The 21,135-nt window shown below is 55.3% G+C and overlaps 1 protein-coding gene and 1 long non-coding RNA gene across 3 annotated transcripts in view; both read right to left on the minus strand.

The window, feature by feature from the left end:
• Positions 1-13,868, minus strand: part of REXO1 (RNA exonuclease 1 homolog) — a 46,442-nt gene extending 32,574 nt beyond the window's left edge. The window contains exon 1 of one of the 2 annotated variants that reach the window (XM_048287795.1): positions 13,573-13,868. In XM_048287795.1, the coding sequence (XP_048143752.1) occupies positions 13,573-13,762 (190 nt within the window). In that variant the 5' untranslated portion in view covers positions 13,763-13,868. Of the gene's footprint in view, positions 1-6,915; positions 7,014-13,572 lie in introns of those variants that run through there. The other variant, XM_048287794.1, reaches the window with a different exon arrangement.
• Positions 13,869-16,119: 2,251 nt separating this feature from the next.
• LOC125318009 lies at positions 16,120-20,624 on the minus strand. The gene is made up of 2 exons (XR_007200242.1): positions 20,328-20,624; positions 16,120-18,453 (listed from the first exon to the last, which is right to left on the minus strand). It is a non-coding gene; the product is annotated as an uncharacterized LOC125318009 (long non-coding RNA).
• Positions 20,625-21,135: the final 511 nt, after the last annotated feature.

Raw genomic sequence — 21,135 nt, forward strand, 5'->3', positions numbered from 1 at the left:
CAGTGGCCTCTCTTCCACATCCAGCCTGGAGGAGCGGAGGCTCCAGGGAGAGCTCCGAGCCCCTTGCAGGGCCTAAAGGGGCTCCAGGAGAGCTGCAGAGGGACTGGGGACAAGGGCTAGAGGGCCAGGACCCAGGGAATGGCTTCCCAGTGCCAGAGGGCAGGGCTGGATGGGATCTTGGGCAGGAATTGTTCCCTGGGAGGGTGGGCAGGCCCTGGCACAGGGTGCCCAGAGCAGCTGGGGCTGCCCCTGGATCCCTGGCAGTGCCCAAGGCCAGGCTGGACATTGGGGCTGGGAGCAGCCTGGGACAGTGGGAGGTGTCCCTGCCCGTGGCAGGGGTGGAATGAGATGATTTTTAAAGTCCCTCCCAACCCACACCATTCCAGGACTCCAGCAAAGACAGTGGCATTTAGCAAACCCACAGAAGCTACAGGAACATTAACGGCTGCTTTTTGACTCTGAACTGCTTTCAGCCCTTGTTTTATCACAGCATCTCTGGATGCTGACATTCCAGAGGAACTTTTGTTCTCTGCTACAAGGACAGTACTAAAACTGGCTCTCCAACATGGGTATGCAGAAGACCCAAACAATAAGCAAAGAGATAGAAGACAGGAAATAAAAAACCTCTCAGGTCTAAGAGGGATGAGAGAATTTCTTGTAACAGTCAGAAACAAACCGTATTAAAAGAGCTGTTTCTACCATTCTCGTAAGACTGAGGGGTTTGGGGTTTTTTGGAGGGGGAGGCAGGGGTAGGTTTGGGGTTTTTTAGAGAGGATGCATGAATGCCCAGCTTCCTTTGGCAACAGGAAAAGGATCTGTCTAGCAGTTGGCAGAACTGGTCCCCACGGGAGCAGAATGAAAGAGGCTGGGTTAAAATAAAGGCAGCGGTTTCAGAAAATGCTTTTTAACCCTTTGGGTTTGTGAAGTTTTTTTCCAAACCAATTAGCTCCTGATTGAATGGGGACTCTGGGCAGCGTGCTGTCACCACCTTCCACAGGCCTGTCTGAGCCCTGTTCAGAGTCAGAAACACGGGGGAAGAGGAACAAGGTGCTATTTCTATAAGCAGTTCCCCTCCAGCTATTGCAGAGAGCTGTAATGATGACACAAAGAGCATTTCCAAACCCAGGGTGTGCTCCTCCCTTGGACAGCCAGCACAGCCAGGGACAGAGGGAGCGAGCAGGTGACAAACCAGGACAGTGGGCACTGCACAGGCCAATTCCTGGTTAGAAACCTTGAAGAAAAGCAGGCAACAAGGAAGAAACACGAACAAAGCCATATGCAAACAGCAGCAGCATCAAGGCAAGGGTATGTACAGCTTATCAAAATGATTAGGGGTAAGATCAGCCTAAGAAGTGGTAAGGAGCAGGCAGCCCTCCACGCCCACCACTCATCTCTGACCACGGTGTGAAACATCAGCTCCACACTGGACAAAAGGACCGGTGCACTGAAGCCTGGAGGAGTCAGCTACTACTCTCTACATCAGAATTGAGACCTAAAATTCGGCACAAATATTTTAAGGGAACTGCTGAAAGCAGGGCTAAATATGAGATGGTCTGCAAACAGAGAACCCAGAGTCTGGATCTAGAGACTTGCCAAAATAAAGCAACAAACCCTAGCCAAACAAAAGCCATCCTGTCCATGCAGAAAACCAAACTATTTTAAATGTATCAGGATCAGGGAAAGCAGAGGGCAACCCCAGCACGGATCTGGTGTCTGGGTCTCTGCTGTTCATCTCTAGCATAAAACTCCTGGCACATTTTCTGTGGCTGGAATGGCCAGATGAAAACACACATTGTAACCTCAGGACAATCCCCAGGCTTTGAGGCAGGGCAGGGGAAGAGCTCTTGTGGAAGTGTGGGGGAGGCCTGATGGATTCTCCAGCACTGCTGATCAAAGGCTGCCTGGCCATGAAAGACTTGTGTAAGTGGCTCCACGATGGCCATCAGCACCATCCCCTCTGGCCACGAGGCATCTGCTGATAATGCAGCAGAAACACAGAAGGAGGGGGGTTTATTTCTATGAAAACACACACACAAATATATATACATATATAAATGATGAGGCATAAACACACAAGTCTCCAAATCAGAGATCTTCAACCTGCTATTTGAAATCAGAGCAGCTTTTCAGCTGCCAAACTACACTCCCAGGAACCAGGAAAGAGAAGGATCTTCCTACCACTGGGATGTGACACTCAAAGGAGTCTGCTTCACCTTTTCCTTTATTCCTCTTCCTTTCACTAACCTGGCTACTCAGGGTGTACAGGAGGAGCTACACTGGGGTTGCTGCTCTGATGTACCAATGGCTGCAGTTCCTGAGGCACTCCGAGTGAAATAACTCTTTTTGGAGGGATGGAAAGCAGAGTCTGCTCTGTCCCTCAGGAATCACGAGATAATGAGACCTGAGATGCCAACTCCTTGCAGGATTGTGAACTAAACACTTTTTAAAGTACAAACTATTTTAATAAATTAATGTACCTCAGACATATGAAATAACTCTCCTGAGGCACAAAAGGTGAGGATACCATCAATGTTATAGAAAACAAGTTATTAATATTTTACACAGAACCTCAGTGAACATTTTACTTAACCCAGACCTGCTTTAGAACACACCCAACTGAGCTGTGCTTAAATCAGCCATTTGCAGCACAGAAAACATGGAAGCATAAAACAAGATTCTGCCTAAAAAAAAAACCGGGCTGATGGGTTTTTTCCCTGATTATTGTCACGCTGGTTGTGGGACATGAGGCCTCAGTTCCAAGGTGGAGCTGGATTATTACAAAGCTTCCCTGAGCCAGAGACTCCTCACTGGTCCTTCTAGTTTGGGCAACAGGCAAGGGCAGTAAACAAAGCTGACATTAAAGAAGAGTGGGAGGACAAGGTCGCCTGGGTGAAGGTAAAACTTAATTTACAGTGAATCATTCCAGAGAAAAGTCTTTCCTTTTTTTTGTCCAGCCCTGCCACAGCATGTACCTGAGATGCTTTAAATACAGAAAAGCCCAAATGTGTGACAGGTGCTGGCCAATGCAAACCTGCAGGTTTTGGAAAAGGAGTCCAGCTCTTGAATGCACGCAGGGAACAGAATCCCAGGATGGTTTGGGTTAGGAGGGACCTTAAAGCTCCTCCAGTCCCACCCCTGCCATGGGCAGAGACACCTTCCACTGTCCCAGGGTGTTCTAAGCCCCATCCAACCTTGGACACTTCCAGGGATGCAGCAGCCACAGCTGCTCTGAGCAACTGGATGACAACTGCTTCTTCCAGATCCAACAGAGCTGCTCAGCTGCTGCCAGACAAAAAGGCAGCAAAAATGAAAAACGTCCAAATTTACAGCAATTAGGAATTCAAAATGAAAGGCTTTGCTGGCCAAGCTGCAGAGGGACCAGCACAGGTCAAAAGACACTGAACCTTTCTTGTAGTGAACCCACAAGAGAGACACTGAGGGGCTGGAGCTGGGGAAGGGGCTGGAGCACCAGGAGCGGCTGAGGGAGCTGGGAAAGGGGCTCAGCCTGGAGCAAAGGAGGCTCAGGGGAGACCTTGTGGCTCTGCACAAGTCCCTGACAGGAGGGGGCAGCCGGGGGGGTCGGGCTCTGCTCGCAGGGAACAGGGACAGGAGGAGAGGGAACGGCCTCAGGCTGGGCCAGGGGAGGTTTGGGCTGGATATTGGAAAAATTTCTTCCCAGAAAGGGTTGTCAGGCACTGGCACAGGCAGTGATGGAGTCCTCATCCCTGCAAGTGTTCAAAAATCGTGGGCATGTGACACCTGGGGATGTGGTTTAGTGGTGACTGTGGCCAACTGTTGGACTCAATCTCACAGCTCTTTTTGATTTTCAAGCCCTGCTGCTGCTGAAGTCACCCATTCCCTTGGGTCACCTGCAGCTGGCAACAAAAGGTGCATTCATGGCGAGGTGGGCAAGGTGAAAGCTGTTTGGAGACTCTCTGGAAAAGGAAAAAATAAAGGCATTTTTATTTCACGTCATCGGAACAGCTTTGTTGGTTTAAGAGCTCGCTGTGTTTACAGTGCCAGCACTCAGCAAAGGGACAACCTCTGTGATTGCAGGAGAATTATCACTGCTGGAAAATCATTCTGAGCTTTTCATTTAACACTTCACAGAAGAGACAGCAGTTCCTCAAGAACAAAATGTTTCAGAGAGGCTTTACCAGCAGCCTGAGTTCTGCTGCTCTTCAGAATTAAAGAGCACACAAGAAATGGCAGGTTTTGGCACAGAGCTCATTTGCCGGGACCCAAAGCAAATTTCCAACAATTAATTTAACAAGAATATGCAACCGCTTGGAAATAATTAACACTGAGATTTAAAATAGTACATTTCAAATAATCATCCAGAGGAAATGGGTTAGGAGGGCAGGGAAGGGGAGCTAAGAGAAATGTTTCTTCAACTTTAAACTTAACCCTAGTCCAAGGATTTGTTTTGCTCCTTTTTTGTGTTTTTGAGAAGTAAATTTAATTATAAAATTAAGTGTTAAAAGCAGAGATAACCTTGTCCTGGTCAAGGAACATCAGGAAGCAAGGTTTGAGAGGTATTGGAGGCAGAGGAATCCTGTGCACCCCACTCCTTGGATTTGTTCCTCCAGGGGAGCTATTTCATGCCACAGCCTCAAAGTACACCATGAACCTCCACAGTCATTTCTTTAGTGGAAAAACGGATGCAGATATGAGAAAAGAAAGTCTGATATTAGCAAGGCTGAAAAAAAGCCTGAACAGTCATCTCTCACTCCAAGGTATTTTTAGCCCTGCTGGGACCCAGCCTGGGCAGCGCTGGTTTCTCCAGGTGTTGTGGCCAATGGGCCACCTGTCCCCGTGGGCTGAACCCCAGGGGTGACACAGCACAGGGAGGGGGTCACACCAGAGCAGGACCAGAGCAGCCAGACACCACCTCTGCATTGTACTCTGAGCCATTTCCTCAGCTCAGCCATCCCAGACTGAGGGCAGGCAGTGGCCAGGGAGAAATCATGGAATGGTTTGGGCTGGAAAGGACCTTGAAGCCCATCTTGTTCCTGGACCCCTCCCACTGTCCCAGGCTGCTCCAAGCCCCAATGTCCAGCCTGGCCTTGGACACTGCCAGGGATCCAGGGGCAGCCCCAGCTGCTCTGGGCACCCTGGGCCAGGGCCTCACCACCCTCCCAGGGAACAATTCCTGCCCAAGATCCCATCCAGCCCTGCCCTCTGGCACTGGGAAGCCATTCCCTGGGTCCTGGCCCTCCAGGTCCTTGTCCGAAGTCCTGCTCTCCTGAGACAGGGGCCTGCCCAGGTGGGTTCATTGCAGCAGGAGCAGCTCCAGAGTGTCCTTCCCGAGCTGGAAGTGTTATCAGGGAACGACTCACTCAGTAGGAAACTCATGAGAGCACATCCCACAAAGCAGCTCAGACAGAAATGCCCCGGGATGCAGCACTGACCTCCTCAGTTTATTCAAGAAAACACAGTTTTGGGCAGTTTTATCTCTGGTGCAGCAAAACAAGAATCTGAAGGGTCCTCAAGCCACTGAACGTGGTAGCTTCACCCTCCTGGTGGCTTCACAGAGAGCCCCCAGAGACACCTGGGACTGTCACTGCCTCCCACAGCAACACCAGTTAAATCCAGGGATGCAAAGCCAGGACACGATGACCTGGCCCACACAAACCCCTCGTTCCCATCCCTCTATCCCCAGAATCACCGACAGTCCCACCCACGCTGGTGGAAAACAGCAAAGAGCATCGAGCTCTGTGACACATTTTCCTAAGAGGAAATCACACCATTGGCACACTTCTCCCATAACTTAGGAAAGGATGTGAGAATCCCAACTGGTGGATTGGCCAGGACAGGCAGAGGACAAAGACTGGCACCCAAAATACACCCTGACCCCATGGCCTGTCATGCACAGGCTGGAAGGAGTCTCACTGTTTGAAAATCTGGATATTCAATGTTTGGGTTCTTTGGAGATCTTTCCATTCCCCCTCTCAGTTTAGCTCTGAAGTTACTCCTCAAAATACAAGAAAAGTTGAAATTCTGTTTGGGGGAAAAAAACCAACAAACTTAACAGAGATTTGTTTTTTTCTGTTTCTGAGAAAAAGACCAAAAAACACTTCCACATCTCCTGTGGATAGTGTTGGATAAAACTAAGGATCTACTCCAAAATGTAATTAGCAGAGCAAGTCTTCTTTTCAAAGAAAAAAAAAGTATTTAAATATTTCAAATATTCTGGTGTCTTCTTTTCCCTCTATTCAACTCCACCTTGAAAACCTACCTCAACCAGCAGAGTCACAAGCAGCAACACCCACCTGTCCTTTAATTTTCCAGCCTTTTTCTAGTGTGCTCAAGATAAGTTATCTTCTCCACACCTGTCTCATTTCTTTAACTAGTGTGGGTGAAAAATTCCCACTTAAGACAAGAAAAAAGAAAAAAAAAAACCAACCAAAACCCAACTACTTCAACTCAGTCACAACTGGACACTTGGAAAACGAAGTCAAAAGCTAAAGAAAAGCACCTTTCAAGCTGTATTACATTAAAACACTTCAGTTGCGATGTATGAAAGGCTAAAAGCAAAACCTAAGCTGTTTTTAAAACCTATCTGGCTTCAAACAATTCAAAAGCTGGAATTAAAACTCTGCAGCTCCTTTAGGACTCAGACACCTGCAGCTCCTTGGCCACTTTTAACCACAAAACCCAACGCCCCCAGCACAACCCTCACTTCAATAAAAACCCAAAATCCCCAGGAAAATGAAAACCCTCCAAAGCCAAGCTGAGCTTTTTGCACACTCCACATGTTCCAGAGGCAGATGCCCAAGGACTCAGGTCTCCTGGGAAATGAATGGCGAGAAGCCTCCCTGGAGAAGTCGCTTCTCTCCAGCTGCTCCTTCCCAGCCGCACCCCCCAAACCACGACCTCACCCCGCAGGAAGCCAAAAACTTCACAGAGAGTTACCTGAGCTGCCCGGGGTCAATAAACACTGCAGATACTTGTTCATGCTGGAGCTGCCCGGTGCTGCTGAGACAGCCCGGCAGGGGCTGCAGGCAGCACGCGGTGCCCGGCTGCTGACACAGCACTTCGTGGGAACTGGGGCAGGACCCGCCCGAGTCCCGCCTTCACCCTCGTGTGCTCCCAGCTCGGTCGGGCTTGGAGTGTCTGCAGGGGCTTCCCGACCCCTTTCCTCTCTCCTAGCGCTGCTCCTCTCACCTTGGAGGAGTTTCTGACCTCCTCCTCCTCCTCCTCTCACCGCTCGCCAACTGCAGCTGCTTTTGGCTTGGTTTGAGCTCCACACGTTGGTGTGTGCGGTGGTTCCCCAAACATCCATCCCCCGGTGGTGCTGTGCCCCCAGCCCGACCCCAACACCCCCCCAGCTCTCCAGCCGGCAGGGGAGGAGGTGGCAGGGCTGGGACACAGCCGGGCCCTGCCTGTCGGTGCCTGCCCAAGCCCACGTGAGCCAGCCCAGCGCCTCCGCCTCGCCCAGCACAGGGAACACGCTCCGGGAAGCCCTGGATTAGTGAGTCGTGCTTCCCACTAGCGCGGCGGGGCTTGGCTAGAGATTAAAAACATAAATCAGAGCAAGTGTTCAAACGTCAGGGAAGATATCCCAGAGGGGAGAGGGAGGTCCCAGGAGCGCAGACAAAGGGCTCCTGGGCAGGTGGAGAGGAGCCGGGTACTCACCAGCACTGGCACAACTCCAGCTGTGCCAAACCCCAAAGCCTGCTGGCCTGATGGAGATCTGCTCCCGCCTCCTGCTTTTCACACATCTGGAATTGGCCCACGTGGGGAGACTCGGACTCGGGGCGGAATCTCCCCACAGTCACAGAAAGATCAAAAATGGGAAGTGTCCTGTGAGCCCACACTGAAATCCCGGCACAAAGGGCACCTGCACTGTCCACCCCCAGGAAACTGCCCCAACTGACAGCGCAGGGAAATCACCACTAATCCCAAACGGCTGAGAAGATACATCCGACCTCAACATCAATTGATTTTTCACTCTTCATTTCAAAACTTGGTTAAAAATAAAATCCACTGGTGGCTTTTTGGTAATTACTGTCCTAAACACAAATGTGGGGGGAAAAAGCAGAATCGATGCCCCCTCCCAGTTCACGGACTAGAGCACCCAACACTGAACACCTGCTTTGCTCTCTTAGAGAAATGATACTGAAAACACTTCATAGGCTTCTACTTCTCCTATAGCAAATACAGTAATTAAAGCTCTTTGCTGAGATGATCTTGCACAACATCCATTCCAGGAAGGAAAATGCACTGGGAAAGACCTTTTTTTCATCCTTTTTAGGCACGGTGTGAACATGCCCTGCAATGTGAGTCACGCCAAAGCTCTAAATCCCAGCCTGTGCCACGGCTGCTCCCACCGAACAGGCACAGCCCCTCAGCAAAGTCCTGTGTGAGTAACCTGACAATAGCCCTGATCCTGTGGGGACATGTGGGGTGATTAAAGCTGGGTTTTAATTAAAGAGACTCTTTAGGTTTTACCAAGTATCACAGAACCATAGAATGTCCTGAGCTGGAAGGGACCCTCAGGGATCATCAGTGCAGCCCCTGGCCCTGCCCAGACACCCCAACAACCCCAGCCTGGGCATCCCTGAGAGCGCTGTCCAAACGCTCCTGCAGCTCTGGCAGCCTCGGGGCCGGGCCCATTCCCTGGGGAGCCTGGGCAGTGCCCAGCAGCCTCGGGGGGATCATCTGGTCACAGCCATCCTATGTGGCTGCTTTTGGGCAGAAGAAGGGAGAGGTGAAGTGCCTCCTGCACCAGTGACAGGATCTGGAGATCAAACTGGGGAGATAAGCCCAAGGATTTCTCCTCACTTGACCTGAGCCCAACAGTGTTGCAGCAGCTCATTGTGTGTCAATCACACAGAGGAGCAGAACTCTGTCCCTGACACCTTCCACAGATTTGATCCAGGTCTAACCTGCAAAGCTTTCTACGTCCAGATAGAAAATCCACACAGCAAGAAAACCTGCCCCACAAGCTTTGGACCACATCAGAAAACTGCTGAGCAGCTCAGTACACCCCACTGCTGAATAAAGTACTTCAGGCAGGGTGCTGAAAGCCTGGCTGGCTCTTCCCATCTCACACGAACACAAGGATCAGGACCTGAGGGAACGGCTGGAGCTGGGTCAGGGCTGGGCATGGAGCTCAGGGAAAGGTTCTTCCCCCCGAGGCTGCTGGGCACTGCCCAGGCTCCCCAGGGAATGGGCCCGGCCCCGAGGCTGCCAGAGCTGCAGGAGCGTTTGGACAGCGCTCTCAGGGATGCCCAGGCTGGGGTTGTTGGGGTGTCTGGGCAGGGCCAGGGGCTGCACTGATGATCCCTGAGGGTCCCTTCCAGCTCAGGATATTCCAGGATTCTGTGATCAGAGCAGACCAAAGAGCTCAGAGCCCCAGACTTGGAAGCAGCTTTCTGCTCTGGGTTCAAAAACATCCACCTCTGAAACACCCCCTGACAGCATCAAACCAGCAAACCAGGGCTGCCTACCTTAAGATATTTATGAAGAACTGTATTATGCCTCTTTTATGTCTTTCAGCATACTCAGGACCTCGACTTTAAAGAGAGACCTATTTTTCCCCTCTACAGCTCTTGAAAAGACGCTTTTAGGACTGAAGGCAGCTCTTCCCTCCTCCTTACAGCGCATGCTTTCAAAGCACTTCACACGCATTCAATAATCTTTTCATCCTGCTCTGAAGCAGGTGGGTTTTAGTCGTCTCAGAGATGGAAAGAGCACTTCAGCCAAGTCAGGATGAGAATTTGCAATCTCCAGATTCCCAGTCCTGGATGGAAAACACCCCATCAGCCCCAGCCCTTTGCTCAGTGCTCAGCCAGCACAGAATTTTCCCAAACCTCCAAGGCAGCCACATTCTGTTACCACACAGGCAGATCCCAGCAGTAAAACACAGGAACGGATTTCCCACACCAAGCATTCCATGTTTCAGACCCCAGTTCAAACGTGCCCCTCACTCAGCATGTTTGTATTTATGGAGCTGCTTCCAGGCAGGAAGGAAAGAGAATGCCTGACACATCCAGACAGCAGCAGTCAGGGAAAACTCAGTCCTGCTGCTCCTGCAGATCTCCAAGGGGCATGGAGGGCACTTCACCACTGTCCCCCAGTGCTTGGGAGCACAGGAGCACTGCATGAAAAACAGAGATCCTGTTATGAACACCTGAACCTTGGGAAGTCTGGAACGGTGAGGGTGGGCAAAAAAGGAGGGGAACAGTGCTACATCCCACTAATTCATCTTTTCACATCCTCTCTGCTCCATCTGGCACATGCCCACAGCCCTCCTCACCCCCCCCCAGCCTGCCAGGGCCAGCTCCACTCTCAGTTTTCAAAAGCTCCTTTCAAAGCTACGAAATTGCACCAAGAGTTTTGGGGTTCCTGCCAATCCTCCGGTGATCCTCAAACATCAAAGCCAGCCCCAACCTCGAATCAATATGCTTAGCAGGCCGCTCCTTTAGATGTTATCCTTTTTTTCTAGGCACCATCCCAGAAAACACCAATCTGTGCTGTAGCTCTTGGTGTAGAAACCCACCTGCCTTGGCAAAAAAATGACGCTTTTAAAGCTTCTTTATCGAGTGATGTGATTAAATAGGTCAGATCTGCCCAAGTGCACGGTCAGGAGGCTACTTCAAAACAAGACAGGCAGTTCCCCCGGCAGGGAGCAAGTCCTGGGGGATGGAGAACCTGCTCCCAGAAGATGGTTCCCTGGTTCTGGCTGAGCTACTACACCCTCTAGTGTAAATCCTACAGATCCTTCCAGGCGGCAAGAGCCTCAGGCAGGCAGGGAAGTGACAGGAGCACTTCAACCGGAATCGGAATCGTTCCCAGGAAGCTGAGCCAAGCACTGCCTGCAAAATTAACTGCAGAAGTGTCTCCTGCTCCTACAGGAATCAGGAACATTTTGTGACCCGCTGGAGTCGGTTCTAAAAGCCTGAGATTGCAGCAGGTCCATCGCTCATCTCCCATTTCTCAATTGGAATCACAGAATCCCAGACTCGTTCCGGTTGGAAAGGACCTCAAAGCCCATCCAGTGCCACACCTGCCATGGGCAGGGACACCTCCCACTATCCCAGCCTGCTCCAAGCCCCAATGTCCAGCCTGGCCTTGGCCACTGCCAGGGATCCAGGGGCAGCCCCAGCTGCTCTGGGCACCCTGGGCCAGGGCCTCACCACCCTCCCAGGGAACAATTCCTGCCCAATCTCCCATCCAGCCCTGCCCTCTGGCACTGGGAAGCCATTCCCTGGGTCCTGGCCCTCCGTGCCTTGTCCCCAGTCCCTCTGCAGCTCTCCTGGAGCCCCTTTAGGCCCTGCAAGGGGCTCGGAGCTCTCCCTGGAGCCTTCTCCTCTCCAGGTGAGCACCCCCAGCTCTCCCAGCCTGGCTCCAGAGCAGAGGGGCTCCAGGAGAGCTGCTCCATAGCCCTCTCTGGACTTGCTCCAACAGCTCCCCATCCTTCTCATGTTCAGAGCTGCCTGGAGGCAGCTCTGCAGGTCGGCGTCTACACAGAATCAACATTAAAAAGTGGCTGGAGGCCAAGCCTGAGCTGAGACAGAACTCACAGATCCCTGTTATGCCAGCCGTGCCATGTGCTAACGTGCCAAGAGTTTGGGAAAGAGGCAGGAACAGGCTCTGAGCCGGCTGCAGGGAGCAGGAGGCAGTGGCTGGAGCTCAGCCTTGTGATCCTGCTTCTTTCACAAGTGGCAGAAACTTCCCCTTGGCAAACCAGGCCCACATTATGGGTTCTATTTGCTAAAAAAACTCTTCTCTAAGTGCTGTAGATTAGGTTGGCTATCAGGAAAAATTCCTTCATAGAAGAAGTTGTCCAGCGTTGGAAGGGGCTGCCTGGGGCAGTGGTGGAGCCCCATCCCTGGAAGTGTTGGAACAACCTGTGGATGTGGCTCTTGAGGACACGGGTTAGTGGTGACCACGATGGGGCTGGCTGAAGGTTGGAGCTGATGAACTTGGAAGGCTTTTCCAACCTTAACAATTCCATGACTACATAAACTCCTACTCCCCAAAACTCAGTCTGCTTCTCCCACGCCTCTGACACGCCCAGGCCAAGCCTAGCAAGGCATTGGGGTATTTTTGTTGCCCTTCACACTCAGCTTACATCAACACTTCCAGCCAGCTCTGGGAGCCTCACACACTTTCCAGGGGCACCCAGAGGTTTTCCCTTCCCCACTTCAAACCCCAAACCCAGCCCCAGCTGTTATCAAGCACAGCAGCACCTGGTGCAGGCCAAAATGAGCAATTCCAGCTCCAAAACTGACACTCCACAGATATTTAAAGACATGCAGGAACAGCACACTGAAAGATAATTATAATCTAAAGAACCATCCTAAAGCATCCTAGGGAGCTTTTAAAATTCAAAAGAGCACTGAAAATAGCAAAAAATTTTTGTCTTTCTAACGATTATCTGCCTGTGACAGCCCTGAGAATGCTTCTTTTATTTTAAATTAAACTAGTAGTGGTGGTAAATTGGCCTGGTAACCAGGAGGCATCAAGAATTAATCCCCTTCCAAACTTGAGAGCAACCCAAAGTTAAGCAAGCACACAAAAAACACAAGCTGGGCTTTGTTTTGGCAATTTTTGCTTCATATTATTAGAGACCGTCCACACCAGGATTATTATGCCATTATACCTAACAGAAACAACAAAGCTTTGACAAAAAGCCAGCAGGGTCCTTCTAGGGAGAAGAATGAAGGCTTTTTTCTCCCAATAAATCAGGAGAACAGCAAATAATGTGTATAAATAAAAAGACAAGAGCTGCTGGAAGAATGGACAACAATAGCTCACTATTGATCCTTGTGGGTCTCTTCCAACTCAGGATACTCCATGACTATCTGATTCACTGGTTTTTTGTGCCAGGCTGCCTTTGCTAAGCCTGGCAGTGCTCTGTGCCCCACAAACCCCTCACGGGGGGGTGTCTGGCTGACCACAGCCCCCCAGTACGGGCCCAGCCTCCCCGATCCAGCAGCTCCTGAAGGGATCTAACGGCCCGGGAGCTGTCAGCAGGTTTGGAAATCGGCGCTGACACCTCAGCGCCACGTGAGCCGAGTGCCTGGAGCGCCAAAGAACGGGACCAGGGCAGCGCTGCCCTGCTGCAGCTGGGGCTGTCCCCGGACACGCTGGGAAGCTGCTCCCCTCCACCCTGTGTCCAACAGGATCCCACCGACCCCCATCGCTCTCTCACCCGGTGCGGCTGCAAAGCTCCTTCAAACCCTCCCTCGGACGAAGGACGAGGTGACAGCGCACGGCCCGGACAGGGCTGGGCACACGCAGCCACAGAGCCGCGGCACGGGGGGGCCGCACCGGGTGATACCGACAGAGCCCCGGGGGTCACCGCACTGGGAAGGGGCTACGGGGAGCGATCCCGCGGCGCTGCGAGGGCTCAGGGGAGCCGGAGGCACATTCGGGCCCTGAAGGGTGGGGAGAGGAGGAGGCCAGGCACGGCCTGCCCTTGCCGGGGGGAAAACACCCGGGGCACGGGGCGAAAGCGCGACCGGGCCGGGGGCGGCAGGGACGAGAACAGCCGCAGCCCGGGGAAGGGGTGAGGGGGAAGGTGAGGGGGTACCGCGGCCCGGCCGGGCCGGGCTGTACCTGCACCGTGTCCGAGCGAGAGCCCCACGCTGGGGTCGCCCGAGGCTCCGGAGGCTCCGCACGGCGCCGGGGCCACCGGGGGGTGCCGGAAGTGGCAGTAGGGCCTGCGGCATCCCCGGCCCGGCCCCGACCCCCCGGCGTTGAGGAACGGGCAGTCGATGCCGCGGAAGTAGCCGGTGGATCTGAGCATCCCGCCGGCTGCGGGGCGGGAGCGGGGCCGGGCGGGAGCGGGGCCGGGCGGGCGGAGGAGCCGCGGGCGGCCGGGACGGGCTCCTGCCTCACACGAGCGGTACCGGCCCCGCCGCCATCTTGGGAGCGCCGGGCGCGGCAGCGAGGACCCCGCGACGCCACTGCCCGCACAGGGCTGCCCACGGCGCGCCTGAGAGCGGGGCGGGGCGGGGCTGGGGCGGGGCTGAGGGAGGGCCGGGAACTGGGACGGCATCCTGGAATGTCCTGAGCTGGATCCTACAGCGATCGTGGATCCAGCCCCTGCCCCTGCACAGAAATCCCAACAACCCCAGCCTGGGCATCCCTGAGAGCGCTGTCCAAACGCTCCTGCAGCTCTGGCAGCCTCGGGGCCGGGCCCATTCCCTGGGAAGCCCGGGCAGTGCCCAGCAGCCTCGGGGGGAAGAACCTTTCCCTGAGCTCCATGCCCAGCCCTGACCCAGCTCCAGCCGTTCCCTGGGCTCCTGTCCCTGTCCCAGAGCAGAGCTCAGCCCCTGCCCCTCCGCCTCCCCTCGGGAGGAGCTGCAGCCCCCAGGAGCCTCCCCTCAGTCTCCTCTGCTCCAGCTGAATCCCGGCGTTCCCGTTCCCTCGGGGCATGGCCGGGCAGCTGGAGCCGCCATCCAGAATCACCGCTCTCAGGGATGCCCAGGGTGGGATTGTTGGGGTGTCTGTGCAGGGCCGGGAGTTGGGATCGTTGATCCCTGTGGGTCCCTCGCAGCTCAGGATATTCCAGGATTCTGTAATCCAAGCTCGGCCGGGTTTAGCACATCTCCGTAGCGAGGGGAGCCACAGGGGTTGCGGGTACAGCCCGGGGCTGCAGCCACCTCATCCTGCTGCCGAGCAGCCCCAGAGTCCCCGGCAGCCCCAGAACGAGTCCCCCGGCTGTGGGCACAGTGATGGTCATGGGTTCCCTGCTCTGTGGCCTGTCAGCCCAGCATCCTCAGCACAGACCACGGTGGAGCACCACTGACCACCACACCAGCACAGCCTGCAGATCCCAGCATGGACCACTGGCCCTAGCACGTTCCAGTATTCCCAGCATGGACCGCCATGGATCACTGGCCCCAGCATGGGCCGCTGCCCCAGCTCCAGTACAGCCTGCTGCCTCCAGCATGGACCACCGTGAACCACCTCCCCAGCAAGGATCATCCCTAGGGATGGACCACCGTGAACCACCTCCCCAGCAAGGATCATCCCTAGGGATGGACCACCGTGAACCACCTCCCCAGCAAGGACCGCTGCCCTGGTCTCAGTATACCCCACTGCCTCAGCATGTCCCAGCATGGACTGCCATGGACCTCCAGCCCCAGTACAGCCCATCTGCCCCAGCATGGATCACCTCAAACACAGCTTGGGCCTCCTGGAGAGCAGCAGGACACACTGGACAGGTTTGGGCAGTGGCCCCAAGGCCGAGGCCAGAGCAAGAACTGGTTCCACACCCCATGAGGGCCCAGCCTGCTCCTTGCCTCAGGTAGTCACCACACCTGCATTTACCGGTGGGGAAACTGAGGCACGCAGTGAACTGAGGCTCGCACTGGCAGCACTTTGGCTGAGCTGAGCCTGTGCCAGAGCAGGGACTCAGAGCTGGGATTCAGAGCCAGCCCTGTGGGGATCAAACAGAGACGGGCCATCCACAGCTCCTGGGAATCACCTGGCACTGCTGCTGCCTTGGGTGTTCAGAGCAGGGAGACTCCACCTCCAGCAGGTGAGGCCCTTCTGGGATATCAGCAAGGATATCCCTCCAAGGAGCGAGCCCTCCAAGGAGAAATCCCAGGGAATGGAGCTGGACACCCCAGCCTGGAGAGATGGGATGATCCAGGAGAGCCTCATCACTTGTGCAAGGATGAGATGGGAAGCTAAGGGCAGTTCCAGGAACAGTTGGGTGATGCAGGGAAAGGTGCACAAGGAGGAGTCAGCCTTGGCCAAAGGGAGGGACAAGGGAAAGATTGCTAAAGTTGTGGCTTGTAATAGTCTTAAGTGAAAAAAATCTGCTTTGTTCTCCAAATTTGGCACATGCTGCTCCCACGGCATCCCAGCAGAGTCCAGGAGAGGAGGATGCCAGGAGGGGAACCCAACACTGAGCAGAACCAGCAGCTGCTGACCCTGGGAAACCTGAATAATCCATAAAAAGCTTCTAAAAAGCAGGAAACTCCAGGAGATGAGCTGCCTTCCCTCTGGCAGAAACCTGGCCCTGGCACAAGGTTCTTTACAGGTACTGGAGGAGGGCTGTGCTGAGATCCCACCCACACCTCCCCAGCCAGTTGCCTTCTCCCACCAGTCTTGGGAGAGCAAGCTCATCTTTCCCCCACAAAAACAGAGTGGTTTTATTTTTATGGTATGGATAAATCTATTTTATAAAACTTCAGCTGTAACAGAGAAGCCTCAAGAAAGACACACACATAAACAAAAGCACAGACACACGGGGTACTTCACCGCCTTATAATTCTCATCCTGTGCTTCCTCAGCTGACAAACCAGCAAAATTAAACTAAATAAAATAAACAATAAAATAAGTCATAAAATAAAATACTTGTTTCTGCCCAGACCTGGAGGACCCCACATGGAAAAGCTTCCCAAACTCAAGGCTGGTCTTGGCTATGCTTTTGCCTCCCCACCTAAGCTCAGTTAACTGGGATGCCCACTCAGCTCCCAGTCAACAGCACTGGGAAAGGTCCCGAGGGTCCCTCTGCACACTGAGGCAGCTCCTCTGAAAGCAACAACCCCCAAGTTCCCCCATCCTGCTCAGCACTCCACAGGAATCCCTCCAACCCTGCTCAGGACCTAAAACCCCCCCCCAGCCTCCTTGACTGAGCATGGGACCCCCAAAACTGACCTCAACCCCTCAAAGCTCCTGACCCTCTGCAGGGAAATGAGGGGTCCCCAACCCTCCTGCCCCCCTGTCTCACAGCCAAAGCCCCTGATTTCAGCTCAGGAGGGGGACAAGCTGGGGCAGGGGTGGGCACAGGGTGGGGCTGTCACCAACCTCGATCCCTGCAGGGACAAGGGGGATGGGGGTTTGGCCCTTGCCTCCCCAGGAGAGCCAGGCAGGGTGATGTCACTGCGTCGGGGCTGGAGCCACCGCTGCCACAGCCCTTCCTGCTGCTGGGGGACACAGGGACCTGTCCCCTGTGACAGGGAGACACCACGCTGTGCTGGGTGACACAGGGACCTGTGACCTGTCCCCTGTGACAGGGAGACACCACGCTGTGCTGGGTGACACGGGGTGACAGGGAGACACCACACTGTTACTGCTGCTGGGTGACACAGGGACTCGCCCCCATGACAGGGAGACACCGCAGTGTGCTGGGTGACAACGACACAGGACCTGTCCCCTGTGACAGAGAGACACCACACTGTGCTGTGCTGGTTGACACAGGCACCTGCCCTGGTGCCAGGGTGACCTCACGCCCTGCTGGGTGTCCCCCACACATCTGGGACCACACGAGGATGTGGCCCAGGAACGTGGCTCCAGGGCTGCCACGGGGATGCTCCTGGTTCACTCCCCAGAGCAGAGCTCACATCCAGCCCTGGGGCTCGAGGGCTTCCCTGGAATCTCATCCCCACCTTCCAGCCCTGCCCCCCCAGCTGCTCCCTGCCCTGCTGTGAACCCCCAGCTGGGTGAACGGGCTCGAGTTTTGGGAGAAGAGTCCAAAACAATGGAAACCAGCTGGAGATGCTGGGGTGACCAGAGCCTTCCCCCACAGAGCCCCGCTCCCTGCTCCTTGTTCTGCATCACCGCATCCGAGCACCCCAGGGCGAGTTTCTGCTCCCCGTGGGGGGGATTTTCTCTCCATCCACGTGGGAACTTTTCCACTGTCCCAGCACAGTCTCAGCGTGAGGTGCCAGGTGGGGTTTGTGAAGTTGGAGAAGGAAACAGAGTTGGGAGAACAGGGCCTTCCCTGGAGCTCCCAGAACATCCTCACACGGGGCCATCTCTTCACAGGGATGGGCTGATCAGGATGGTGACATCGCTCCCAGTACTGCCAGTACCCCCAGCACCCCATCCAGGTACCACCCTACACGTAACCCCCCACGGTCCATGTCCCCCATGGGAGTTGCTCACCAGACAGGGGGTCTCTGTGACACCCCATAATCCCCTCCACATCCTGGATCTATGGCCTGGCTGCTGCATCCCACCTTGCCCAGCGGGGTACCAGTCACCCTGGGGGATGCTCCAGCTCCCCACGGGTGTTTCCAGCCCCTCAGGATGTTCCTGGCACCCCAAGGGGATGCTTTGTCTTCCCAAGGCCTCCTGGCACATGAAGGGGATGCATCCCAGCCCCTCCTCCAGGATGTTCCGCTCCCTCAGTGGGATTTTTCATCCCCCCAGGATGTTCCTGGTGTCCTAAGGGGATGCTCTGGCCCCTACAAGGCAATGCTTTTACCACGGAGGTGCTGCTCCCAGCCCCCCACGGGGATGCTCTGGCCCTCCAAGGGGACATTTCGGTCCCGCAGGGTGGTCCCAGCCCCACGAGGACTCTTGTCCCAGCCCCGGTGCGTGTCCCACGTGTGCTGTCCAGGCGCTGTCACCGCGGGGCTGTGGCAGCCCGTGGGCCTCCCTTGGCCGTCCCAGCCTCCAGGCATCGCTCAGGCATAGGATGACAAAGGGAAGCTCACAGGGGGCAGCGGGCCCGGCCCCGCACTCCTCCGAGAGCTCCTGCGGACAGAGGAGAGACGTGAGGGGAGAGCAAAGAGCCTGGGGAGCTGAGGGATCCGAGGGAGCTGGGGGATCCTGGGGAGTTGGGGAATCCCGGGGAGCTGAGGGATCCGAGGGAGCTGAGGGATCCTGGGGAGTTGGGGAATCCCGGGGAGCTGAGGGATCCGAGGGAGCTGGGGGATCCTGGGGAGTTGGGGAATCCCGGGGAGCTGAGGGATCCCGGGGATCCTGGGTAATCCCAGGGAGCTGAGGGATCCCATGGCAGCTGGGGCATCCTGGGGGATCCCGTAGAGCCAGGGCAGCTACGGGATCAGAGGGAGCTGGAGATTCTCAGCCTGCCCCACATCTCCAGGAGGTGAAAACCTTCCCGTGGGTCTCCCCGGTGCAACCCAGAGCCCTGGCAGCGCTGCGGTCCCTGGGGATGGTTTGGGACGTGGCAGGTGTGAGGTGCCCAGCGGTGCCGGTGGGTGCAGGGACTGCGTGTGGAACCCGACGGGTGAGGAGAGGGGCCAGAGGGGGTGTGGGGCTGCTCAGGGGGTGAGTGCACATCTGTGTGTGTGTGAGTGCACATCTGTGTATGAGTGCACATCTGTGTGAGTGCACATCTGTGTGTGTGTGAGTGCACATCTGTGTGTGTGTGAGTGCACATCTGTGTGTGTGAGTGCACATCTGTGTGAGTGCACATCTGTGTGTGTGTGAGTGCACATCTGTGTGTGAGTGCACATCTGTGAGTGCACATCTGTGTGTGTGAGTGCACATCTGTGTGAGTGCACATCTGTGTGTGTGAGTGCACATCTGTGTGTGAGTGCACATCTGTGAGTGCACATCTGTGTGTGTGAGTGCACATCTGTGTGAGTGCACAACTGTGTGTGTGTGAGTGCACATCTGTGCGTGAGTGCACATCTGTGTGAGTGCACATCTGTGTGTGTGAGTGCATATCTGTGTGTGAGTGCACATCTGTGAGTGCACATCTGTGTATGAGTGCACATCTGTGTATGAGTGCACATCTGTGTATGTGAGTGCACATCTGTGTGTGAGTGCACATCTGTGTGAGTGCACATCTGTGTGTGTGTGAGTGCACATCTGTGTGTGAGTGCACATCTGTGAGTGCACATCTGTGTGTGTGAGTGCACATCTGTGTGTGAGTGCACATCTGTGTATGTGAGTGCACATCTGTGTATGAGTGCACATCTGTGTATGTGAGTGCACATCTGTGTGTGAGTGCACATCTGTGTGAGTGCACATCTGTGTGTGTGTGAGTGCACATCTGTGTGTGAGTGCACATCTGTGTGTGAGTGCACATCTCTGTGTGTGAGTGCACATCTGAGTGTGAGTGCACATCTGAGTGTGAGTGCACATCTGTGTGTGTCTGTGCACATCTGTGTGTGCGTGCACATCTGTGTGTGTGAGTGCACGTGTGTGTGTGAGTGCACATCTGTGTGTGCATGCAGGTCTCTGCAGGGCTGTGCACACACGTGTGTGTGTGTGTGTGTGTGGACACGCGTGCAAAGGTCCCTGCGTGCAGGGCTGTGTGTGCTCACCCATCCATGTGCACACGCGTGTGCAGGTACACGTGTGCTGTGAGCACACGGATCTGCACAGGCACAGCAGGGTGGGGCCATCCCATAGTTTCCCACCCAGGCCCAGGGTCCCAGCCCAGCTCAGAGACCCTCAGGGACCACCACCTGCCACCCCTGTCCCCAGTCCCAGCCAGCAGCGCAGGGCCAGGTGCCCCCCTGGTTCTGGGTGCCGCTCATGACGTGTGGGTGCCCCCCAAAGTTATGGGTGTCCCCTCAGGGTTGTGGGTACCCCCAGGGTGGTGGGTGTCCCCAGGGTGGTGGGTGCCCCTGCCTCCCGTGCCCCTGCCCCCTCACCGTGTCTCGCCAGGGAGGTGCCGCCGGTGTCGCGGTGCAGCTGCGGGCGCGTCGGGCTCTCACAGCTCTGTGCTGCTCGGGGAGTGGGGACACGGGCTCTGCTCCCCCACATCCGCCCCCATCCCTGCTGTCCCTGCTGTCCCTGCTGTCTCCAAGGCCTCCGCCTCACTCGTCGGGCAGGGCAGAGCCAACGAATTCTCCACTCTCCTTGTCCTTTCCTGTCTCCTTCCCGCCACCTCAGCCAGCACCGTGCTGTGCCCCTCACCCTGGCATCCCTTTTCTGACGCCGTCCCCTCTCCCAGCCCGACCACCAACGGGATCCTTCCCCTCTGCCCTTTTATACCATCTTTGTTCATATGACAAGCACGTGGAAAACCAGAGCAGAGCTCGGAAAAAAGCTCCTTAAGATGCTTTAATTCAGTTTCCTGGATCCCATGACTGAGCTCGGCCTCTGAACGAGGTCTCATGACTGTGGCACGCAGGCCCCGGCCATCAAAAGCCTCATTTATGCCCCAAAAGAGGCTTAAACCCCTCTTGGCCGGTCACCCAACATCCCCCATGCCTGGCCTGGGCTCCTGTGCCCCCCTGGCTGAGGGCTTCAAACCGGTCAAGGGGACACCTGCCCTGACCCAGCTCTGCTGCAGCTGCAGGAGGGACTTCAGGGACACTCAAGGCCTGGCTCTGCCTTTCCCCTCCAGGGAAAGGACACTGCAGAGTCCCCCTCCAGGCACCAAACCCGTCCAGCCCTGTCCCCCACCCAGTGCCCTTCCTTCGCCCCAAACCACAGCACCAGCGGAGGGGACGGAAG

The sequence above is a fragment of the Corvus hawaiiensis genome, chromosome 28 (assembly GCF_020740725.1).
Source record: "Corvus hawaiiensis isolate bCorHaw1 chromosome 28, bCorHaw1.pri.cur, whole genome shotgun sequence".
NCBI lineage: Eukaryota > Metazoa > Chordata > Aves > Passeriformes > Corvidae > Corvus > Corvus hawaiiensis.